This window comes from Anolis sagrei, chromosome 5 (genome assembly GCF_037176765.1).
Source record: "Anolis sagrei isolate rAnoSag1 chromosome 5, rAnoSag1.mat, whole genome shotgun sequence".
Lineage (NCBI taxonomy): Eukaryota > Metazoa > Chordata > Lepidosauria > Squamata > Dactyloidae > Anolis > Anolis sagrei.
In genome coordinates, this window is record NC_090025.1 from 58,405,667 (window position 1) to 58,430,875 (window position 25,209).

General features: G+C 40.0%; 1 protein-coding gene and 1 pseudogene across 5 annotated transcripts in view; both read left to right on the forward strand.

The window, feature by feature from the left end:
- PALLD (palladin, cytoskeletal associated protein) overlaps positions 1-25,209 on the forward strand; it is a 299,404-nt gene that overhangs the window by 115,658 nt on the left and 158,537 nt on the right. For all 5 annotated transcript variants that reach the window (XM_060778729.2, XM_060778730.2, XM_060778731.2 and 2 more), the window contains 5 exons: positions 1,424-1,484; positions 3,090-3,195; positions 4,456-4,530; positions 6,835-6,976; positions 7,269-7,292. In XM_060778729.2, the coding sequence (XP_060634712.2) occupies positions 1,424-1,484; positions 3,090-3,195; positions 4,456-4,530; positions 6,835-6,976; positions 7,269-7,292 (408 nt within the window). The remainder of the gene's footprint in view (positions 1-1,423; positions 1,485-3,089; positions 3,196-4,455; positions 4,531-6,834; positions 6,977-7,268; positions 7,293-25,209) is intronic.
- On the forward strand, positions 23,494-24,436 carry LOC132776745 (growth hormone-inducible transmembrane protein pseudogene; annotated as a pseudogene).

The following is a 25,209-nucleotide window of genomic DNA, read 5'->3' on the forward strand; positions in this document are numbered from 1 at the left end:
TGTGCATCCCCAGATGTTTTGACCTTCAACTCCCAGGAACCCTAACAGCTGGTAAACTGGCTGGGATTTCTGGGAGTTGTAGGCCAAAACACCTGGGGAGCCAGAGGTTGAGAACCACTGTTCTAAGAGATTTATAGGAAAGGGCAAACCTGTGCAACTGATAAACAACTGGGTTGTTGTTTTTTGGCTGTGTGGCCATGTTCTCTCCTGATGTTTTGCCTTATTTTTTATAAAAGGGCAAGCATCCTCAAAACCTCACATTGTCTGAGGATGCTTGCCACAGATGCAGGCAAAACCTCAGGAGAGAATGCTTCTAGAACATGGCCATACAGCCCGAAAAACCTACAACAAACCCAGTGATTTTGACCATGAAAGCCTTCAACGATACATTGATAAACAACTGCAATAACATGTTTGTATTTGTACCATTCCTTTCTGTCTTCATAGGTCTTCTAAAGCACTGTTTTTTAAACTGTGGGTCCCAACCTCAAATGGGGTCCTCGTAGCTCAATATTGGGTCACAAAGAAATGGCAACAGTAAAAGGTTTCTGAATACCATCAAGACATTTATTCAAATCTGTTAGCAACTATGTGTAGTGTTTGCAGTAGACCTAGCTGCGCTTCATAAAAAGGAAAATCAGCATGTTTAGGAAGCCTTGCAAATCCTAATCGCCTTCGGGCTTGAGAGTGGCGGTTAACAAGTGCAAATAATAAATAAATAAATAAATAAATAAATAATTTATTATCTGTAACTGTTTGATTTTTATACCTATTTTATATACCTGTTTACCTGGGGTTGCAAACAAATTTCTCAGGTGGAAAAAGGTTGTGAATGAGAAAAGTTTAAGCACTATTCTAAACCAGTGGATCCCAAGTGATCTGAAACAGTATTTTTCCCAGTGTCCCAGGGATCTGTATATGTGTGTTGAGTACAGCTGTTCATTACAGCTGTTTCTTGTTTTCCTAGAAATTTAATGAGGACTAGCAAGTAATAGCTTGGAGCTTAGCACTCATCTGTGGCCCACCAGTTTCACACTGATCTAGACCTAATATTCTCATTGTGTTTTATATACAATTATTATTATTTTTTATAAAAGGGCACATTTATATTTTGTAAGCATCTACAACAGGAGTGACAAAAGGGTAGCCCATAGGCCACAAGCAGCAGTTCAAGGTCTTTGGGGTGGTAGGAACTTTTTAATTATTTTTAAAATAGAAAAACCTAGTTCCTATTTCCTGTAACAGGGTACAACAGGAATAGCTATGGTTACCAATATTTCTCAAGAAATATTAAATGTTGAAAATATGTTATAAAATAAGCCATAAATATGAATTGTGACTCTGTAAACGTAGGAAGTTGAGAGTTTTAAGTTTCATAACAGCTTGTTTCACCCCTAAATCTGCTATTTTCTACCCTATCCAGGTGCCAGCTCTTCAGATTCTGACAGTGAAATTTTCAGATCAAAATCTGGAGCCATGCCACAGTACGTTTATATGGAAGGTCTCTCTACAGTGATAATGATAAAGCTGTTCAGCTTCACCTATTTCTTCTTCGGCGACTTTTGGGGGAGGGAGAGTTTAACCATTGTTAATTCACAATCCGTCTGTGTTGGAATGTTGTACTGATATTTAAATATAGGATGACACAGGTACAAAATCTGGTTCAGAGTGTCCATTTAGAGAACACCTATGCTGGACCTTCAAAGTCAGTTTGGAAGAAATAGTCAAGCAGGCTTTTGTAATTTTGTTTTTTACCTTTATGTTTTTGTGGAAAGAAATAATTATCAGTTTGTCATTAAACCTGTCACCCATCTGTACCTGAAGCTGTGTAATAATAATAGTAATAGTAATAGTAATAGTAATAATATAATAATACCCTTTATTTGTATTCCGCTCTATCTCCCCGAGGGGACTCAGAGCAGATTACAACATACACAGATAGGCAAACATTCAGTGCCTTAATACAGTGGAATAACAATGACATACAAATACACAGAACAAAGGTAAAGGCTTCCCCTTTCACCTCTGGCTTTCTGGAGGTGGTGCTCAACTCTGGGCATAAAGAGGTGCTCTTGTTCCATTTCCAAGCTGAGGAGCCTATTGTCCACAGAAACCTCCATGGCTGCTTAGGTGCCTTTATTACCAAAGTGGTATCTATTGATCTACTCACATTTGCATGTTTTTGAACTGCTAGGTTGGCAGGAGCTAGGGTTAACAGTGGAGCTCACCCCGACCCACAGCTTCGAACTGCCAACCTTTAGGTCAGCACATTCAACAGTTCAGTGGTTTAAGCCGTTGCACCACCATGGCCCTGGGGTAACTAAAGATTTAAAAGCTTCTTATGAAAATGGGGGAAAGACGCTCATTTTGTTTATCTTGTGTGATAAAATGTGTATGTCAAAGTATTATATCCAACCTTTGTGATGAATTATGAGTATTATCTGTAGATGAATAATATTTGCAATTTGCCTGTGTCATAGAAACAAAGTTCAGGATCCAATTGGGAAGGCATTTCTAGAAGAGCTGACTCTCTCCATAAACATGTTCACACACACATACATGGCACTTCCAATATTTGCTCTCAAAATTAGGGAAATTCTCCAGGGCAAAGTTTTAAAGAGTGCAAAAAGATGGACGGTGTGGAGAGAAAGATAATATCTTATTGCAAGTGTTGCAGACAAAGGAAAATCCTCTCCATGGAATTGTTAATGGGGTTTCTTCCAAGCATAACTAGCAAATTGTATCCCGTCCAATAGAATTGCCCAAATAAAACACTTGTCATTTTGCCAAGGAATGTTAAGGTTAACTATTTATTGTATAATTATGCTGTATTGCACATGTTGACTGCAGGAGTTCCATTTCCTCTGCTGTCTGGTTATATCAGGACATAGGAAATTTCAATAATTTGTGACCTTGACTATGGGAATTGTGATTTCTGTGGCAAAGACTGATTGAATTGATTGTGAAAACAGACCAGGGTTCTCCGACGTGGTGCTCTCCGGATGTGCTGGATTACAGTGTCTGCCACTGCATTGTTGCCTTGGCTAATTTTCCTCTTTTTTGTCTTTTTAATCAATTGTTTTATCCAGGGCTCAAAAGAAAAGCACTTCTGTTTCTTTAACGATAGGACCTTCTGCTCCGAAGGCTGGAATCACTACAGCCGTAATCCAACCTATTGCAGTGCCTCGTCAGCAGGTAAGCATGCTTTAGGCACACAAGTTTACTCATGTCCTCAGAGTCTCAACTCAAACAATGTGCCGACAAAATGATCTTTACTCTTTCAACTTCCATTTATAGAATCACTTAATGAAGTGTCATTGATCACAATTTGGGGGAAGGGGGAGGACTAGGGGCTTGGTGCCCTGTACTGTGGGCTTTGCCTTATGTTGTTGATTGCAACTTGACAAGAAGATGAGCCATTTGCACTAAAGCTATAGCACAGTCTTTTATGTGCTCAGGTGTATATTTGTTGATATGGACCACTATGCTCAATGAGACTTATTTCCAAGTAAAGAAGGAAGCTAATGGCTAATGTATTCCCAGAGACTCCTGAAGGAATTTCAAGTTATGAGTTTTCTGGTGCAAACCTTCCAGGACCTATTCGATTCACATAAATGTCTATCATTGAATGTCCCCAGTGTTAGTTAAAATTTCTTTTAACCCTCAAGACGAGGTGTCAAAAATGCCTTTGCTCACCCTTGTCCTAATGGCATTAAGTACTATGGATCATCAAAACTTCTCACAACTATTTGTTTTTTATTTGTTTCTCTGCCATTTGTATTAAAATATTAAATGCAAACTTTACATTAAAATATTAAATTTTAATCTTTGCATTTCTTCACATTGATATTCAAAATTCAGAGTCACTAATGTTTTCATCACAAAGCTCTTTTCCTGGTACACTTACAAGAATGTTGGGCATTATAAGTTGTCAGCATTGGGAGCCGCAGTGGCACAATGGGTTAAACCCTTGTGCCGGCTGAACTGCTGACCTGAAGGCCTGCAGTTCGGTGGTTCGAATCGCAAGACGTGATGAGCTCCTGCCTCTCGGCCCCAGCTTCTCATGCCTCTCACAGGATGGTAACACATCCGGGTGTCCCCTGGGCAACGTCTCAGTAGACAGCCGATTCTTTCACATCAGAAGCGACTTGCAGTATATTCTCAATTCGCTTCTTACATGATTTTAAAAAATAGGGAAATAAACTGGAAACAATTTTTGTCCATCATATACCAGACAAAGTGGTGGAATGTGTGTGACCTGACTTCCAGATAGTGTTTGGCTGTAATTCTTACCAGTGATGTCAGTAGGTTTTGTTTGGCAAGACATGGAGCAGGTGCACATTCACAGTATTTGCTGCATTGGGTGAAATGTATAACTGAGGTTTCGAGTATTGTTATAGAAACTCTATATTACTAATGGTTTTGCAAATGTCTGTCTCTTAACTCTTTTTTCAGGTCCAAAGTCCTACTTCATACTTCTGCAGATTAGATGGATCAAAACCTGGTCATGCTGGACCTATTTTTACAAAGGTCTGATTTCTCCACTGGAATTTCAATACATCACTTGTTTCACCCCAAGAATTTTTTAAAAATACATTGATAGTTTAAACTGCATTAACACTTTCTTGCTGTGTACCTTCAAGACGTTTCTCCCCTAAGGCAAACATATCATGGGGTTTTTTTTAGGACTGAGAGTGTATGATTCACTCAAGGTCACCCATTAGAGGAGCCCCCGGTGGCACAATGGTTAAACCCCAGTGCCGGCAGGACTGATGACCAAAAGGTCAGCAGTTTGAATCCAGGGAGTGGGTGAGCTCCCATCTGTCAGCTCCAGCTCCCCATGCAGGGACCTGAGAGAAGCCTCCCACAGGATGGTAAATCATCTGGGCATCCCCTGGGCAATGTCCTTGCAGATGGCCAATTCTCTCATACCAGAAGTGACTTGGAGTTTCTCAAGTCATTCCTGACATGAAAAAAAACAAACATTAGATTTCCATAGCTGGGCAGGGAATCAAATGCTGGTTTCCACAATTGTAATTCAACACACAAACCATTACACCATGCTGGCTTTCTCATATTAACACTCCTAACTTGACAGGATTTTGTTAGTTGTACAGATAGATATCAGATCTTCAGATAAGTGTGTCCTGTAACTACATAAGAACATGTTGCTCATTTCTTTTCCTTCAGATTTCATAATGTATATACATATGTTAAAATCATTATTTTCAAATTGCCATTTATGCATATCTTTAAGAGATAAAGTAGTGACAATGACCATCAGTTATCTAGCAGTTTTGTATCAAAAAAATGTTTCTGCAAGATCAGATAGCTTTTTGGAAGCCAGATATCTTTTTATGGAAAACCCCATCTTTCAACTGCAAGCATCCCATCAGAAAAAGAATGATTTATTGCCACGATTCTCAGTTAATGTATGATGCAAGAGTGTGTCCATGTCTGCAACCTTGCCCCATCATTCCTCTGCTTTGGCTTGACCTTTTATCCAAGTGTTGTTATTCATCCTTTGAAAAGCTCTCCAACTCTTGTATAACTCCTGCTTCTTTTGATGCCTCTCACTTTCCTGCCTGGCAGCTTCTCCTGTGCTTGCAAACACCAAAGAGATCCTTGTGAAATAAATTTCTATGGAGAGCATCAAAAATAGAGCTTGGTTGAATTATCTGAACTAACATTATTAATCAAAAAGCAATATTAAACCACATTAAAATTTTCAAATTATTGAAAGGATTTAAAAACACATAAACACCAGTAAAGTTTGAACCTCTGCTGCTGTTTGTCTACATTACATATAGAAGAAATATGTACTTGTTTATTTTAATTGATCTGAATCATCATTGTTACAATTTCACTGAACCATCAAATAGATGACAAAACCTGTGCTTCCAGTGTGACAAAGAAGCCTATGTCACAAACAACCTGGTGATTGTGTTGTGAAAGTCCTTCTGAAAGGAGTGTTGATGTGGTGACGCTACCACTGACTTCTAAGTGGATAAAGTCATACTTTCATAATAGTTTGCATTGCACAATAAGGTATCAACAAAAGGATGACTTAATCCCTATACAGTTCAGGTCCAACTTATATTTGAGACTGCATCTCCTTCTATGAACCAGCGTGGGCTCTGGGTAGGCCCTCCTCTCGGTCCCACCTCCATCTCAAATGCAACTGGTGGGGACAAGAGAGAGGGTCTTCTCGGTGGTGCCCCCCTGGCTTAGGAATGCCCTCCCTAGAGAGATTAGATTAGCCCCCCACTTTCCAAGATTTCCAAACAAATTTGAAAACATGGCTCTTCAAACAGGCCTCTGACCTTGTTTAGGAATCCTTAATGATTATACTCAAGGACTTGGTGATTATTTCACTTTGCACTTTATGGTACTGATATTGATTGCAGTTGTTTTATATTTGCAGCTATTGTTGCATTTTATTGAATTTTTAACTAGTGGGGTTTTTATGGTAATATGCCATTTGTTATTGCCGTTGTAGCATTGTTTATGTACTTGTATTTAGTGTGCTTGCACTATTGAGTCCTTTTATGAGACACTCTGAGTCCCTTTGGGGAGATGGTGGTGGGGTATAACTAAATTGTTATTATTGTTATTATTATCCTATTAAAAGCTACTCCATTTGAAATAGGGTGATGTCTGTCCTGTAGATTTTTTGCTGGTAGGTCATATTGATACAATTCTGATTTGCAGAATTAGTTATTACACCATTATTACATGGTGCACATTACTATTTGGAGTACATTGTTAATGCCGAGATTGGAAATCATAAAGGGGTGTGTGTCAATTTTGTTAAAATAATCTCTGAACTTTCAGGAGCTGCAAAATTCAACAGCAAGCGAAGGACAAGTGGTTGTTCTTGAGTGCAGAGTGAGGGGAGCACCTCCCTTGCATGTCATGTGGTTTCGGCAAGGGACAGAAATTCAAGATTCGCCAGATTTCCGAATCCTTCAAAAAAGTAAGTGCTAGGCTTCTTTTTTATTGAAATATCCGCCTGCTATATAAAGACACCAGTAGGAATACGCACTTCAGTCTTGTTTTCTTTTGTGTCATCATCGGATTCATGTTCAGGAAATGTTTCTTTTGAGTGTAATTTTAACTGCCTTTGTCATACTGTCCAATTATCAAGCTATTTTAGTTGTCTAATATTACTTCTCCATGGAACTTTTCAGCTTTTTATATGCTTTCTAATGTATCTTGTTCTTTTCCCTTCTATTCCCTGTTCTCCATTCGGATGATGGGATAAGCAGAGCCCCGGTCTGCAGCTGAACCTGGTAAGCATCATGTGAAAGAACATTCCTTTTGTTCCCTTGCTTTTTGTGTTTGCACTGAAGCTAAATAGCATAATGTTTCTGCAAGGGAGTGGTAACATGAAACCCCTTTCAAGGCAGTCTATTCTCCTGTCACAGATTTCAGGTCATGCTACCCTGTGGTTTACATCAGTTCCTTTATTAGTGAAACAGCAAATATTTCCATAACTAAAGTGGGAAACCCCAGTGGCTCATCCCTTTTCATTCTCAAATAATGTTTTGGTTTTCCACATCCATAGCTTTGCTTTTGGTTAGACCATGAAATTTATTGTTATTTGCCATCAAGTCAGCTTCAGTTTATTGTGCCTCTGTTTGTTTGTTTGTTTGTTTGTTTTTTATTGTGTCAGAAACGACCTGAGAATATACTGCAAGTCGCTTCTGATGTGAGAGAACTGACCATCTACAAGGACATTGCCCAGGGGATGCCTGCATGTGTTACCATGCTGTGGGAGGCTTCTCTCATGTCCCAGCATGGGAAACTGGAGCTGACACATGGGAGCTCACCTATCTCACAGATTAGAACTGCCAACCGTCAGGTCAGCAGTTCAGCCAGCACAATTGTGCCTCTGTGAATGAGTGAATCAAAATAACCTCCAAGAGCTTTTGGATTGAATCAATCCATTTACAGTAATATAGTCTTTTTCTGTGGAGCCCCCGGTGGTGCAATGGGTTAAACCCTTGTGGCAGCAGGACTGAAGACCGACAGAGCAGAGGTTCAAATCCGGAGAGAGCGCAGATGAGCTCCCTCTGTCTGCTCCATCTCCTCATGTGGGGACATGAGAGAAGCCTCTCACAAGGATGATAAAACATCAAAACACCTGGGTGTCCCCTGGGTAACGTCCTTGCAGATACCCAATTCTCTCATACCAGAAGTGATTTGCAGTTTCTCAAGTCACTCCTTACACACACAAAAAGGCTTCTTCTTTTCCTACTGCCTTCATCTTTGCCAAGCTTCATGATCTTTTCAGATGGGTCTCTTGTCTCATGAAATATCCAAACTACAGTACCTCACTTTAATAATTTTAGATAAAGTTTATGCTTAAGTTGTTCTCCAACTATTGTCTTTTTATTGTTCATAGTACATGCAACAGCTTCTGATTTGACTATAGCTTCCATTGTGATTGATGATAACTAAATATTACCTTCTGTTAAATCAAATTATGAAACCAGATTGTGCAAAACTATATTTTACTTTCTGGATTGGCCCCTGAGTTAAATGAAGAGCCTGGGAAATATTATTTTTAGATTCCAAATTCCACAATCCCAAACTAACATGAAAACTGACAATGTTGTCTTCAGATTCTGAACGTTTTTGTCTAAAGTAGAGCTATCTTGGGGAAAAGAAATAACCAAAAATTCCTAGTTTAGTATATATAGTAGTATGAAACATATAGAATTTGCCAGCTCTGAAATAAAAGGGGAGACAGAACTTCTGTGCATGTGTTTGGTTTGTAATATTTCTGCAGTTACGGTGTGTGACTGAAGCTCCTGGATGTGTCATAGGGATCCTTCCTGTTTACCCAGGATTTTTTATATATATAAATGCTTCCCATTCATTGGGCAAACAGACTCTTTGGTCCTGTTAATGTGGTTGCTGCTGCATCAGCACCAGCTAGTAAAAACCTTCTCCTTGGCTGGTAGCAGCTCAGCAATAAAAGAACAATGATATCAGAAAAGTTACGTTTTGGATTACAGCTCTCATACTTTCCCAGATAGCATGGCTAGGTGTTCAGAACTTTGTCATTGGAGACTATAGTAAAAAGTAACTTTTTCAAAAGAACACTATATGTTGGCAGGCGCAGCCTAAATACCCTGAAAGCACCAGATCCTGTCTGATCTTGGAAACTAAGCAGAGTCAGACCCGGTTGGTACTTGGATGAGAATCTGCTAACAAATACCAGATGCTGTAGGCTATACTTCAGAGGAAGTAATTGGCAAAGTCGCATCTGAGTATTCCTTGCCTAAGAAAACATTATAGTGGTTCTCAACCTGTGGTTCCCTAGATGTTTTGGCCTTCAACTCCCAGAAATCCTAATAGCTGGTAAACTGGCTGGGATTTTTGGGAGTTGAGAACCACTGCCCGATGATATTCATATGGTTGCCATAAATTGGCAGGCTATGAGAATATACATGCACCCATAGAGGTTGGCATTACACAGAAATGTCCACATATTTATTCATTCATAACATTTAATACCATTTGCAAGCATGATAGGGGCTAGGAATCAAGAAGTTCCTAGTTTGGAGCTTGTTTTTGGGTAGCCTTCATTCTTTCATCTAAAATATAGGACAATAATGCTTATTGTCCCAATTGCAACTCGATATAATACAAGGGAACATTAGAGGTATACATAGGAAACAGTTGCTTCCATATTAAAGCAGTGAGATGGTATGGCAAAGGTAAAAGTTTTCCCTTGACATTAAGTTAAGTTGTGTCTGACTCTGGGGGGTGGTGTTCATCTCCATTTCTGAGCCGAAGAGCTGGCGTTGTCTGTAGACACCTCCAAGATCATGTGGCCAGCATGGCTGCATGGAACGCTGTTACCTTCCCTCCAAGGTGGTACCTATTGATCTACTCACATTTGCATGGTTTCGAACTGCTAGGTTGGCAGAAGCTGGGGCTAACAGTGGAAGCTCATCCCGCTCCCCAGATTCAAACTGCCAACCTTTTGGTCAGCAAGTTCAGCGTTTTAACCTGCTGCGCCATTACTTCTTCCTAAAACACCACTTTCTCTTCTCCTTGCTCAGAGTGTATTCCATTATCACTTTGGCTTTATTTACATTAGCATGAAAATGCCTTCTTCGTACTCCTTTAAAAAGAGGCTAGGGCCCCTGACTCAGTTTTCCATTTATTGACTAGCAAAAATCAGAATTGTCTGAAATGACCCTTTAATTGGTGGGTTGTCCTTTTTTAAAATAGATGTACTTTTGTATAGCTTTCAATTCAATCATACTTTGATATTATAACTGTGTTTTACATCAGAGATACTCAGCAGAAGGAAATCCATATTCAAAAGAGCCCATATATGGTTTGGAGGAGCAAATGTTGAAAGAGATTTGGCAGGAACATATGACATGATAATAGCAACTCGTAGCAGATACTTCAGCCATTATAAGTTGAGTTCCAGGGTCAGAGAAGCAGATAGCAAAAAAAAAAAAAATAGCTTTCTAGTATCTACAGAGATACTTGCAGGAATACATCAGCAGGCAAGAGTCCAAAAGTGGCAGGCTAAAACCCAGAACATCAATCCATGGCTAATACCAAATGAGAGGCTCCCTCTTGGGCACACAGAAGACTGGGTGACTTGGAAAGTGCTGAACAGACTGCGCTCTGGCACCATGAGAAGCAGAGCCAACATTATGAAATGGGGCTACAAAGTGGAGTCCACAACATGTGAGTGTGGAGAAAAGCAAACCACAAACTACATATTACAATACAGTCTGAGCCCAGCCACATGCACAATGGAGTACCTTCTTATAGCAGCACCAGAGTCACTCCAAGTGGCCAGTTACTGGTCAAAGGACATCTAATAGACTGCCAAGTTTGCAAACTTTGTGTGTTTTTTATTTTTACTGTACTGTATTTAATTTTTAAATTAAATACAGTACAACTGTTTGGTTTGCTCCTGACACAATAAATAAATAAAATAAAGTCTGAGCCATGCCACATGCACAGTGGAGGACCTTCTTATAACAACACCAGAGGCACTCCAAGTGGCTAACTACTAGTCAAAGGACGTTTAGTATAATGCAAAGTTTTAAAACTTTTTTGTTTCTTTAAATACATTACAACTGTACCCTCAATTTGCTTCTGACACGATAAATAAATAGCCATTATAATGCTTGCTGCCATTATGTGGAAGTGAAGGTGGAGAGACCGGCTGGATGAGGGAAACCTGGCTCAGCTCCCAGGCTCACCCTCCACATAAGGACTTCCAAAGAAGTGCAGACATGTCTAAAATACAACGCTTACAGTGATGTTACAATTAAGCTGACAACTTTGAATGACAACTTCCAAAATCCCTCACCTGTCACTATCAAAGAGGGAAAGAGTAGCGTTATCAAGCTCTGGAATTTTCTGCCTCTATTCCTAAAGTGTTTTGTTCATTGGCTAGATTTTAAAATATACTGGTGTGACAAGCTGAAGGGAAAGCAAAGAGACAGCTTTCATCTGTGCATCTATTAGTCCCCAAGGGCTGCCCCACACACTAACCCCTGGATGGGCCATTGTTGCATCTACCAGGTCAGTCACTCCGGGGTCAAGAGGAGAGAGAAAACTGCTTTGTAGATTCGTGCAGCCAAGTGATTATGAAACAGGTTTTTCTTGTCATTGCTAAGCTGTATCTACCTAATGTGTTTTACACTCCTTTCCCTGTCTAGACGGAAACCAGCCTGCATCACAAATCTCTTCAGACTGTTTTGAGAATTGATAGCCAGTCAGATTACTTAAGGCCAACATCACAGTTTGTCAAATTACCTGCTCAGTCCTACGTTATTGTGACATTTTGACTTTATGCTGATTGACTCCTTCAAAGAGCAGTCTGTTTTTTTAAGAAGGGGGAGACCTGCAGAATCATTTGCCAGCTGTTGATGCTTTGGCCATTACTCAGCTGTCTGGAGGCAGCCACAAAGCATATTAAATTTCCTTAAAACAATTGTCTCTTGGTATGTAAAAATATAATACTCAAGATCTTTTTCCTCTTCTTTGTGTGTGTCTTGGTGTGTGTCTGATTAGGGAATTGCTAACCATAAAAACATTTGGGGACGGGGGAAGATGAATTCTTTGGATGTACAGATCCAAAGGAAGCCCATTTTTTTAAAAAACCAAGCTTTCTTTTAAAATATATTGTTCAGTTCAGGCGTCATGTTGCTTCATCTTCTTTGTTACTCTTCTTCAAGCTGTGCGCTTAGTTCTAAGCCAGTGTTTCTCAACCTTCCTAATGTTGCGACCCATTAATACAGTTCCTCATGTCATGGTGACCTCCCCTCAACCATAAATTTATTTTTGCTGCTACTTCATAACTGTACTTTTGCTAAGGTTATGAATTGTAATGTCAATATCCGATATGCAGGATGTATTTTCATTCACTGGACCAAATTTGGCACAAATACCCAAAACGCCCAAATTTGAATACTGCTAGAGTTGGGTTGGGGATTGATTTAGTCATTTTGGAGTTGTAGTTCACCTACAATAAAAGAGCATTATGAACTCCACCAATGATGGAATTGAACCAAACTTGGCACACAGAACTCCCATGACCAACAGAAAATAGTGAAAGGATTTGGTGGGCTTTGACCTTGAGTTTTGAATTTGTAGTTCACCCCCCATCCAGAGAGCACTGTGGACCCAAACAATGATGGATCTGGGCCAAACTTGGCACTAATACCTAATATTTCCACATGTGAACACTGCTGGAATTTGGGGGAAATAGACCTTGACTTTTGGGAGTTGTAGTTGCTGGGATTTGTAGTTAACCTAAAATCAAAGAGCATTCTGAACTCCACCAATGATGGAATTGAACCAAACTTGGCACACAGAACCCCCATGCCTTGAAGGGACTCAATGGCGCGAGCCTCCCTCCCTCCAACCTCACATGCTCTCCCTCACCCGCACATGCGCCGAGCATGCCTGCTCTCCCCTCCCCACTTGGAGTCTCAGAAACAGCCCTCCCCATGGCTGAGAGGCTGGCCAATCACAGCAGAGGAGGGCTTTTAGAGGGAGGATTCGCTGTCTGTTTCTCTGACAAAGGGGTTCCTAAGACCATCAGAAATATATGTTTTCTGATGTTCTTTGGTGACCCCTTTGAAACCTCTTCATGAGCTCCCCAGGGGTTCTGACCCCCTGGTTCAGAAACACAGTTCTAAGCAAACCAAGATCCATACACAGAATGTGCAAAAGATCTTTCAGGTTTTGGGGTGTTTTTTGATGTACGTTTTAGGTTCAGCAATTGTTTACTGTTTCAAGGAAAGGCCTAACAATGGCTCTGATCACAAAGATAATGTGAAGAAGAGCCATGCAGTAGCCCCTCCCTATGTCAATTCAGCCCCAGTTTCTATCCAGAACTTTTTCGAATATGGCCCAGAACTTATGCTAAAAAGAACCTTGCCTGATTAATTCCCATGTTGCATAGGTAACATGAGAAGGAAACCACAGATGTGAAATGTAATGGCTGCATAGGAAAGAGAGTGTAAGAAAGGGATCTCATTACGGAACAGTACAGACAAAATGTAATAACATGGAACCCATATCACAGGACTCCTGGGTTGGATATATTCCATCTCCATATGTAATCCAAAAGTTACAGCCAACAGCAAATAAATCAAACTTAAGTTTTCTCTTTAACCCATGGTTGAAGAAAGCAAAACTAATTTTGTTAGATGAGTTCTTATGTGAGTCTTCCCTTACATTTCACGCTGATTTTCTCTGGTACTTTCAGTACTTTCCTAATCCATCTAAAACACAGACATATGCTTTTTACCTTAAGAACAGACAAGCATCTTGAACTCTGAGGATTACCTGGGAAGGAATCCTGCTTGAGCACTGCAGCATACCAAAATACCTGGGAGTTACCCTGGTCCGTGCTCTGACTTACAAGAAGCACTGCTTGACTATCAAGCAAAAAGTGGGTGCTAGAAATAAAATGCAAAACCTGACTGGCACAACCTAGGGATCACAACCAGATACAGTGAAGTCATCTGCCTGTGTGCTTTGCTACTCTGCTGCTGAATACACATGTCCAGTGTGGAACACATCTCACCATGTTAAAACAGTGGATGTTGCTCTTAATAAGACATGCCTCACTATCACAGGATGTCTACACCCTGCACCACTGGAGAAAATCTACTGCTTAACTGGTATTGCACCATGTGACAGCCATTGGGAAGTAGCCGCCAATAATGAAAGGACCAAGGCAGTGATATCTCCAGGCCATTCTCTGTTTGGATATCAGCCAGCAAGCTGATATAGCTTTCTAAAAGAAATAGTTTTCTAAAATCTACAGAGATACTTGCAGGAACACCTCAGCAAGCGAGAGTCCAAAAGTGGCAGGCTAAAACCCAGAACCACTGGGTTTTAGCCTGCCCAATGGCTGATACCTGCCCAATGGCTGATACCAAATGAGAGACTCCCTCCCGGGCACACAGAAGACTGGGCAACTTGGAAGGTGCTGAACAGATTGCACTCTGGCACCATGAGATGCAGAGCTACAAAGTGGAGTCCACGACATGCGAGTGTGGAGAAGAGCAAACTACAGACCATCTGCTGCAATGCAACCTGAGCTCTGTCACATGCACAATGGAGGACCTTCTTATAGCAGCACCAGAGGCACTCCAAGTGGCCAGCTTCTGGTCAAATGATAGTACAATGCCAAGTTTTTAAATTTGTATTTTTAAATACATTACAACTGTATCCTCAATTCACTTCTGACATGATAAATAAAAGAAAAATAAAGTGCTTTCTCTTATTTTCTGCATTGCTGTACCTGCAGAAAGTTGGATTCAGCAGTACGCTATGTCTTCCTGTCTTTTTCTTTTCCATTGCCTAGTTATCTACTCAGTCTCCAAATGACCCCACTGTCCCACCCCTAGTTGCACAGGAGAAAATGGTGCCAGCTTTCCCTCTAGGAAGTGGAACAGTTCATTAGATGGGTGAGGCTGAAGAGAAAGGTTGTTGCCTGATAAAGAAACTGGGTTGCACAAAATAGCGTGGAGAGCTAATCCAGCATTTTTAAGTTAATCAGAGAAGGGAAGAGTAGTAGGAAGCAGGAGGCTAAAGAACAAAGCTGGACATTTCTATAGATAAATCCTTGGAATAGCCAACCTTTCCTTTCCTGATTTTTTTAAAGAAATGATTTTATATTCCCTTGTGTTCTTTTTTTTTTTTTGTCAGCAGGAGTAGTCAGTATGTCTACAGTTGCTTACTTAGCTCCTACAGAAATGATGAATTTCATAATTCCGTAAATGATGAAAAACCATAATTTCATGAAATACAAGAAATATAGTTCTATCTCCATATGTACGCGCAATCCAAAACTGACAGCCAGCTAACCAAATAAATGTAACTGCTTAAGTCTGGAAACCATGCTCTTTGAGGAAAGGCTTAAATAGCTGGGGATGTTTAGCCTGCAGAAGAGAAGTTTGAGCAGACACATGATCGTCATGTTTAAATAGTTGAAAGGATGGCATGAGGAAGAGGGAGCAGACTTGTTTTCTACTGCTCTGAAGACTAGGGCTCAAAGCAGTGGGTTCAAACTACAGGAAAGAACAGGTTCCTGGACCATCTTAACAGCATCCACCCAAACATCCAGTTCACCATGGAAAAAGAAAATGAAGGAAGACTGCCTTTTCTAGATGTCCTAGTCATCCGCAAACCAGATCAACAATTGGGTCACACCGTTTACAGAAAACCCACACACAGAGATATCTACATAAAAACTCCAACCATCACCCAGTCAAAAAAGAAGCACCATTAAAGCCTTGGCAGACCGTGCAAAAAGAATCTGCAAACCCCACCTCCTCCAAGATGAACTGAACCACCTCAACTGGGCTCTCCAGGCCAATGGATACTCCACCTCAGACATCAGAAGAGCTGCAAGACCAAGAACAAGCCACGAGAGTAAAGATGAAGATCCACCCAGAGGAAAAGTGTTCCTGCCATACATCAAGGGAACCACTGACCGCATAGGGAAGCTGATGAGGAAACACAACATACAAACAAATCTACAATCCCACCAAGAAAATCCAACAAATGCTACGTTCAGCAAAGGACAAGAGGGATCCTCTCACCTCTGCAGGAGTCTACCGTGTACCATGCAGCTGTGGACAAGTCTACATAGGGACCACCAAACGCAGCGCCCAGACACACATCAAGGAACATGAAAGGCACTGCAGACTACTTCAACCAGAGAAGTCAGCCATAGCAGAGCACCTGATGAACCAGCCTGGACATATTATTTGAGAACACAGAAATGCTGGACCACACCAACAACCAGCATGTCAGACTACACAGAGAAGCCATTGAAATCCACAAGCATGTGGACAATTTCAACAGAAAGGAAGAGACCATGAAAATGAACAAAATCTGGCTACCAGTATTAAAAAAAACTCTAAAATTACAACAGCCAAACAACGGAGAGGAAACAACCAGGTACAGATTAACACCTCCCAGCAAGAGATTTTCCCAGGCTCAGGCAAGCCTTCAAATGCTAATGAAGGTGATCAGCTGAAACATTCACACCTAACTGCAGCAGGGAAGAGCTCCTTGCCCCACCCCAGCCATTCCACAGATATATAAACCCTTTGTCCTAATTCCAACAGACCTCACTACCTCTGAGGATGCTTGCCATAGATGCAGGCGAAACGTCAGGAGAAATGCCTCTAGAACATGGCTCTATAGCCCGAAAAAACCCACAAGAACCTACAGGAAAGAAGATCCCACCTAAATGCTAGGAAGAACTTCCTGACCAGAAAATCAGGATGTTCTTCCTGAAATTCACTGCCTTGGAGTGTGGTGGAAGCTCCTTCTTTGGAGATTTTAAACAGAGGTTGGATGGCCATTTGTTGGGGGTGCTTTGATTGTACTTTTCCTGCATGGCAGAGGGTTAGACTGGGTGGCCCATATGGTCTCTTTCAACTCTATGATTCTAAGTCTTCTCTTTAACCAAAGGCTGAAGAGAACAAAACAAACTAATTTGGTTTGATTAGTGAAGTTCAGGCAGTGCAACCAATAGCCAAAACATCTAAAAGGCATCAGGTGACCGACCCCAATCTTATTGCAAATGTTCAACCAAGCTTGTTCTGCTGGAGCCTCCAGGTAATCCTGCAAAATAACTACAAAAACTGCATATTCAAAATGACAGTGGAATCATACTCTGATGCCTCTTGGAACCAAAAGGCATCAGAGTACAATCCCAATATCTGCAAGGGACATGTTCCCAAATATTTCATAGATATGCAAACCTGTGGATAATAGTGGATTATGTTAAAATGAAGGACTTCTGGCCTAAGAATACTAGAGAGTATTCACAGAGAAAACAAAATATTATCTGATGTGGATAAATAAATCTCAGGATACCAGTCTTGCAGATTCAGGGGTTGCACTGTACAGACACAGATACTGAAAGGAGCTTTAGGTTAATTGGGAATGTCCTCAGGGAGTTACCCAACTCCAACCAGTCCCTGCTCAAGATCCTCTAAGAAGACTTTCTTATCCAAATGAAAGAATGAATGCCTATATTTTACCATCCAACAGCAACACAAGAAGTTGGAGTTGGCAGCAACTGGTAAAACTTCAACCTAGAAAAATTGTGATTTCTCCTAGTGGAAGAATGATTGCCTCTTCTCAAGTGATAAAACAAGAGTTATAATGGGGGGTCTTAAATTGACCTTGTGTGTGTGTGTTGTGTATCTTCTTTTCTAGCAGTCAGCACTCTGTCAGGAAATGTACATTTAGTTTTCCATGCTTATATGATTCTATTGTTCCCATTAGACAGCCATTCCAGATAGCATCTTGGATAAGTAGTGTCTATGTAGTTGTGGCTAGATACAAAAATACCAGGAGTAAATCTGCTGTCACTGTTCCTGGATAATGCTTAATGCAGAAGCAAGTTACCTGCATCACTGGACGATCATGTTCTTCCTGAACACACTATATATGTAGTGTTTAACTTGTGTCATTGTGTCATATATTTCATCAGGCAATGATATGGGTGTTCCAAGTAAAATTTAAAGCTTCCTTGAATTCCTTGGGAACTTCTGCTTAAATCAATTGGGGGGGGGGGGGAGGGGACCTTAACATAAATCATCTGATACCTTCTGTTGTTGTAGTTGGATCTTCTGTAAGATTCAAACATTTCCCCTATATTTCCAATGTATTGAATGCACTTCCAATCTATTGAATATGTTGCTATTAAAATTTCACTGTAGCTAATTCATTGCATATAAATGGCCAAGTATAAGCCACTTTCCCAATACTGTAGGATAAATTTACATCCGTAGATCCTCTGGAAGCACCTTCATTATATCAAAATGATGTAAGGAAGCTATTTGCATCCTCGAATGAAAGACAAAACATCATCATCGTCATTATTATTATTAGAAACACAACAAGATGAGTCCACAGCAAACAAAATAACGCTGCTGGCTGTTGTATTGGATCACACGTTGAACACTTCCCAAGTGTCTAGGATTGTGTAATTATTATTATTATTAATAATAATAATAATAATACAAAAAGATTAGTACACAGCAAACAAGATTGCTTTGCTAGCTTTTGTATTCAATCATACATTGGACACATGTTTAAGTGCAGACTAAGGTCTTTAAGCCAAGGTCTATTATTATTATATTTATATTTATTTAAACCTCACTTTATGTCTCCCAAAGGAGACTCAGAGTGGCTTAACATAAAAGCATTAGCATACAGTTTAAAATATACCAGTATTCAAACATTGAAACAGGATTAAATATATTTAAAATTCCAAATTAAAAAAACATTAAAACATAATCAAAGTTAAAAACCACAGCAAGCAGATGGTATTGAACAACAACGTTATTGTGTCATATTTTTAGGATAATATATGTGCAACCTATCCTTAGGTGCGTTCATTTAAAAATGAACAAAATTGCAGCTTTTGAAACCAGTACTCTAATACAAATCCTAAAAGTCAGTAATCCTAGTTGGTTATGAGAACTGGAGAAAATTACACTTTAGCCTCATTGCAGTTAGTTGGGCTTAAGTTAGTAATGACTTAAGATTTTATTTTAAAATGTGACTAGCTTAATCAGGATTCAACTCTAGTGTGTTTATAGGAATAGCAGTACATAGCGTTTTGCTGACTATATTTGGTGCTCTTGCTCTGCAGTTTTGGCTTTAAATCTCTCATTGTTAAAGACCAACCTCTAAAACACTGTTCTGTTTTTTAAAAAGAGAGTAGGGAGGGGGGTCTGCTTGTCTCAGCAACTTTGTTTCAGCGGACTGAATGATGCTGTGTTCATTTAGTCAAGTATTAAATAAACTCAGGGCTCAAGATCGGTTGTTTTGGAATGCACTTCTATGATGAAACTGTTTGTCAAGCAATAAGTTATGAAAATAAAAGAGACATCATTTAAAACATAGTCTTGTGTTTACCCTGGCAATAACTGAAAATATATTTTTCCTCTAAGAAAAAAAAGAGAGAATGAATATAAGAAACTCATTCAGTTCCAAGCCCAAAGGTGTTTGGCTCATAGAACTCTTACGGTAAATAAAGACAGTAAATAATATGAATTAAATTAAATATTAATTTATATTATATTAAATAATATAATATAATATTAAATAATATTGTTTATTTTATTTATTTACTGAATAATATTACTTAATATTTAAATAATATTTAATATGTAAATAATATTAATTAAATTAAATATTAATTTAACCAATTAATTAAATATTAACTATATATGAAATAATAAAAATATTGACAGTAAATAAAGAGCAACACTCAAAAACGGGAATTCCTTACAAGAATCAGTCAGGGTCGGCTAATACCTCACAACAAAGGATCAGCCCAGTCAGCAACCAATGCGGCTTTGAAGCTACGGGGCTATTAAATTCTAATCAAGGTGACCAGTTGCAACATTCACATATGCCTCAAGCAGACAAGAGTTCTTTCTCCCATCCTGGACATTCCACAGATATAAAAACCACAATTGCCTAGTTTCCCACAAACCTTACAGTCTCTGAGGATGCCTGCCATAGATGTAGATGAAACACCAGGAGAGAATGCTTCTGGAACATGGCCATATAGCCTGGAAAACTCACAGCAACCCACTCGTAAGGTTGTTTTTGCATACATTTCCCACAAACAAACATATAGACAGTAGCACCTTGGTATCAATTGTGGTTAGTTCCAGGACTCCACATGGATATCAAAATCCATGCTCAAGTAGACAGTGGTGGAATAAAATGGTGTCCTTTGTGTTAAAATGACAAAATCAAGTTCTGCTTCTTGGAAATTTTGTTTTTACTATTTTCAAACTGTTGATAGTTGAATCTATGGATAGAGAATCTGTGGATACAGAGGGCCAAATTGTATAGAACGTTTTGGCTCTCAAAAAGTAAGCAAGCATTTCAAATGGTGTTACTTATTCTTTTTGGGAAGATGCTTGTCATCACCTTCTTGGGACATTTACTGCAAGGTCTTGCATGGCTTCTTTCCTGTTAGAAATGTTTAAATTGGGATTTGTAGGAATCTTGAGTTGCCTTTCACTGTTGTTTCCAAACTTCCATTCATCCAGAACACAGCAGGAAAAGTGAAATTATGAGGGGTCATCATAAGTGATTTTTACTGGCCCAGTGTATTTTGAAGTACGATTCTTTAGGGACTCTGGACGTGAGAATCATCAATGCCTCATATTCCATTAATGTGTTGATACTATTAAGACAACCATATTAAGCCTACTAGACTGGGAGTCAGAAAAATGCTGAACTGCAGCCAGAACATTGCCAGGGAAGAATGCAAAAACACAGTTTTTACTACCCAGAAGGAAAGAGAAGCCCCATAGGGTGACACATCTCTTCAAATTGTTGGGAGATATTAGTAAATGTAAAATGTGATAGAAATCGAGACAGGACCCTGAATGCAACTGTTCAGCAGCTTGTACACAGGGACAAGGAGAACTATAACAATCAATGAAGTGAACGAGAAGTTGGCAACAGAAAAGGAAGAAGAAGAGATTTCTTCCCAAGATTAGAAGAAGACAAAGGAAATGTAAACCAAGAATGGGGATGTCCTATGACCAATTGCAACTGAAGTATATGATGGAAACAATAAACTGAAGAACTGCATCAAAGATAAAAGGGCGTCATGTTCATTCAAGGAAGTGCCATTTGAAGATGTACTCATCATGTTATAAGTGAAGTGGAAGCTGCATTGAATGTGTGATTTATTCAACAGTGTAGCTTAACCCTAACCAGTGCATTAAAATATACAATACAAACTGTAAAATGATAATGAGGGACAATGCAGGATCAAACTGGATAATTAGAAAAGGGATGAAAGAGGAGCAGCAAAATATAAAAGTTTGTAATATTCTTTTTTTTTCATGTCAGGAGTGACTTGAAAAACTGCAAGTCACTTCTGGTGTGAGAGAATTGGCCGTCTGCAAGGACATTGCCCAGGGGACGTCTGGATATTTTTGATGTTTTACTATCCTTGAGGGAGGCTTCGCTCATGTCCCCACATGGGGAGCTGGAGCTGAGAGAGGGAGCTCATCCATGCTCTCCCTGGATTCGAACCTCCAACCTGTCGGTCTTCAGTCCTACTAGCACAAGGGTTTAACCCATTGCGCCAATCTGAAGCAATGGAAAAAGTCCCTAAAAGTGCCTTGGAGAACTTTTTAAAAGGCCTTTAGCTAGTGTGAAAAATACCGCAATAAAATAGGTAGCATGTGTTTCTCTGAGAATGACACTCTCAAACCACATGCCATCAGTGAAAAGGGCTTCTGCCTAGTAGCTACGCTCCTTTAGTAGTGGTAAATAGAAGGACTCTAAAATCAGTTGTTTAATTGGACAACATTGATTAAGCTGATTTCTGTTGAACAAAGATGGTGATTCTACTAGAACCATGCACATCCAGTTGTCCTTGGAGACCTTGTTACTTTTGTCAGTTTTGAAAAAATAGTGCTGAATTGTTCTTTTTCTTTTTTTAGTATTCTTTTAAGAAGGTGTACAATCTGGCTTCTCTATAAAACAAATCTGTGGTGTTAATGCTCCCAAATGAAATTGCATAAAAAGAGTCTATTGTCTCAAAACTGCTAACATTGTAAAATATGTGTCTGGGTAGGAAAGAAATCCCACCTTGCCTATTAATAGTCTGGTGTGATCTTTCATTAGTCATGATGTAGATCAGATTAAAATGGATGTGTTATAGTAAGTATAGCCACAAAACCACAAAAATTTTGTTTTATTCTGGAGATTACTCTGTGCTGCCAGCAGAAGTTGTTCTACTGTCTGGCGGTGAGAGAGGGGAATCCTATACTGTACCTTCTTAATTGGTCCTTCATTTTCAGACTGTCTCCAGCACAGGAAGCATTTGGATATATACATAATAATTCCTGAAAGGAAAAACATATTTAACTTAATTGAGACACCAATCAGCTGTCACTCAGAGCAGCATGAAGAATTCGTTCCTAAATAGGCAGATAGATAGATAGATAGATAGATAGATAGGTTAACTTGAAGTGGAGAACAATTATAGTTAATTTTGTCTGGTTGCTTCTATATTGACTCAATGAGGTTAGAAATGTTCAAACTTATACAAGAATCTTTGCTTTTAATATGAGACAAATATAAATCTGTTAAAATATACTGCCCTACATATAGCAACAACAACAACAATAACACTTTATTTATATTCCACCCAATCTCCCCAAGGGAACTGAGGGCAGATCACTGTACACATACATGGCAAACATTCAGTGCCATTTCTTGGATAGACAAGCAGAGACAGAAGACAGAACAGAAAGGAGGTATGCTGTGTCGACGTCCAGGTTTTTGGTGCCTTGGAGGTTGTACTTGAGTCGAGCCACAGGGGAGTGCTGTCGCTCCATCCTCTATGTCGAAGAGCCATCAGGACTTCCTCCTTCCTTTTGGTCGCTTGGCATTTTCGGATCTTTTTCTTTATGGTGTCGTAAAATACCTCCCTTGCTTATTTTAGCGGTAACTGATTTCTCTGCTTACAGCTCAAGCTGTTTTAGAACTGCTTATGTAAGCAGTAAGATGGGCTGACAGTCAGGTGCTCACACCGACCCGGGGTCTCTAACTGGCAACCTTTCAGTTGATATAGTTTATCATTGCTGATGGTTTACCAGATGTGCTAAAAGCCCCTCCCATATTTTCTCAGAAATATTTTGTTGTTGTTGCTGCTGCATATGTTTTAGTTATGTCCGAGTATATGGTGATCCTAGGATGACCGCATCGGAGGATTTTCTTGGCAAGATTTCTTCCGAGAAGGTTTGCTATTCATCCTCTCAGAAGTATTCAAGGGGACTACGCAACTGATGCCAAAGAGGAAGGACTTGCCTTTGGCCTGACTGCTGCAGTCATGCTGGCAGCGAGGTTGGTGTGCCTCAGCCCTGCCATCACTCAGACTCTGGCTTTTCCACTCACAAGACCAAGCAGTGACTCCTGCAGCCTTATCAGGGATATGCCTCCAGTGCTAGGATGGGAATACATTGGGGAAATACTGGACAAGAAATTAAAGAAGCTGCTTCGAATGGAGACAGCACTTAAAGTTGATCGAATGGGAAGATTAATTGTTGCTGGAAGTACTGCTGATGGTCTTGGAGCCCTCTGCTACTATAGATTAGGGGTGTCCGATGAGGTTGGAGCCTTTAAAAAAGCCATTATTTGAGCACAGTATGTGAAGGACAGAATCCGCTCCACCTACATGAATTTTGCAGGAAGCATTGGCTTGACGGCCATTTCTGCTGTACTAGTCAGTAGATCTCCTGCTCTCATGAGTTCAGTGATGAGGTTCCTAGTTGGCTATAGGTGCAACCTTTGCAGCAATGATTGGAGCTGGGATGTTGGTTAGATCAATAGATAATGAGCAAAACCCTGTCCCTAAACATCTGGCTTGGATGCTGCATGCAGGTGTTATGGGTACTGTGGCAGCTCCCATGACTCTTATGGAGGGTCCCCTGCTCATCCGAGTTGCTTGGTATATAGCAGAAATCATAGATAGCCTGTCTACTGTGGCCATGTGTTCAGCATGTGAGAAGTTTCTGAACATGGGAGAAACTTTGGGGGTTGGCTTTGGCTTCATGCATGCATAATCTGTCAGATCCATGTTCGTTCCCCTGACATCTGCTGTTGGTGCGGGCCTTTATTTGGTGTATGTTTATGGTGGATTGATTCTTTTTCGTTTGTTCCTGCTCTACGATACTCAGAAAGTTGTGTAACGTGCATAAACTCCACCAATGTATGGTGTAAGATTGCAAAAGTATGACCCCCATCAACTCATGTTTATGTGGATACTCTCAACATCTTCATTAGGGTGGCCACCATGCTTGCTGGTGGAGGTGGCATGAAGAAGTAGAGGGCAGCAACTTCTGGCAGGCTGTAATTATGGGTCATCAAACAGATTCAAAAGTCTTCAACTGAAAACTGTTTGAAATCTATGTCCACTGAGCAGAATATGAAAATGGCAAATGGTGGCCAGAAAATATTAGTACACTGTAATAAAAGCAGAGCTGGGGGAGGAGGGGAAGAGAATGTGTTTAGTACACATATATGTCTGCCCTCTAGATATAATTCTATACAGATCCTTTTCTAATGCTTAAGGTTCAGATCAAAGTCATAGATTACACATGAACCGTATTGTACTCCTGACACAACATTGCAACAGTTTGCCTTGTGTGAAGAAACAGATTGTATATGCAAAGCCAGCATCCTGTGTCTTCCATTTTAATTGTTGTGCCCGGTAATGAAAATAGCCAACTGAGTGTCTATTGCACCTGAATTTAAAACGACAGTGAGCCCTTGGTATCCATTAGGGTTTGCTTCCAGGACCCTATTGGATACAATATCTGTGGATGCTCAAGTCCAGTTATATACAGTGGCATAGTAAAATGGTGTCTCTTATGTAAAATAGCAAAATAAAGCTTTATCTTTTGGGGGCTGGGGATATTTTGGATGGTTCAGTCTGGATGGTTCAGTCTGTCGATATAGTATCCATGAATATGGAGGTCCAACTGTATCTGCCTAGGTGTGCCTCTCTGGAGACACAAAGCTTTTTAGAGGATGGGCTCATGAGCACAAGTTGGAAGAGCTACTATCCACCTGGTCCACTCTCTGGCACTGTTTCTGACTATTGTGCTTCTCTGTTATTGTTCTTCT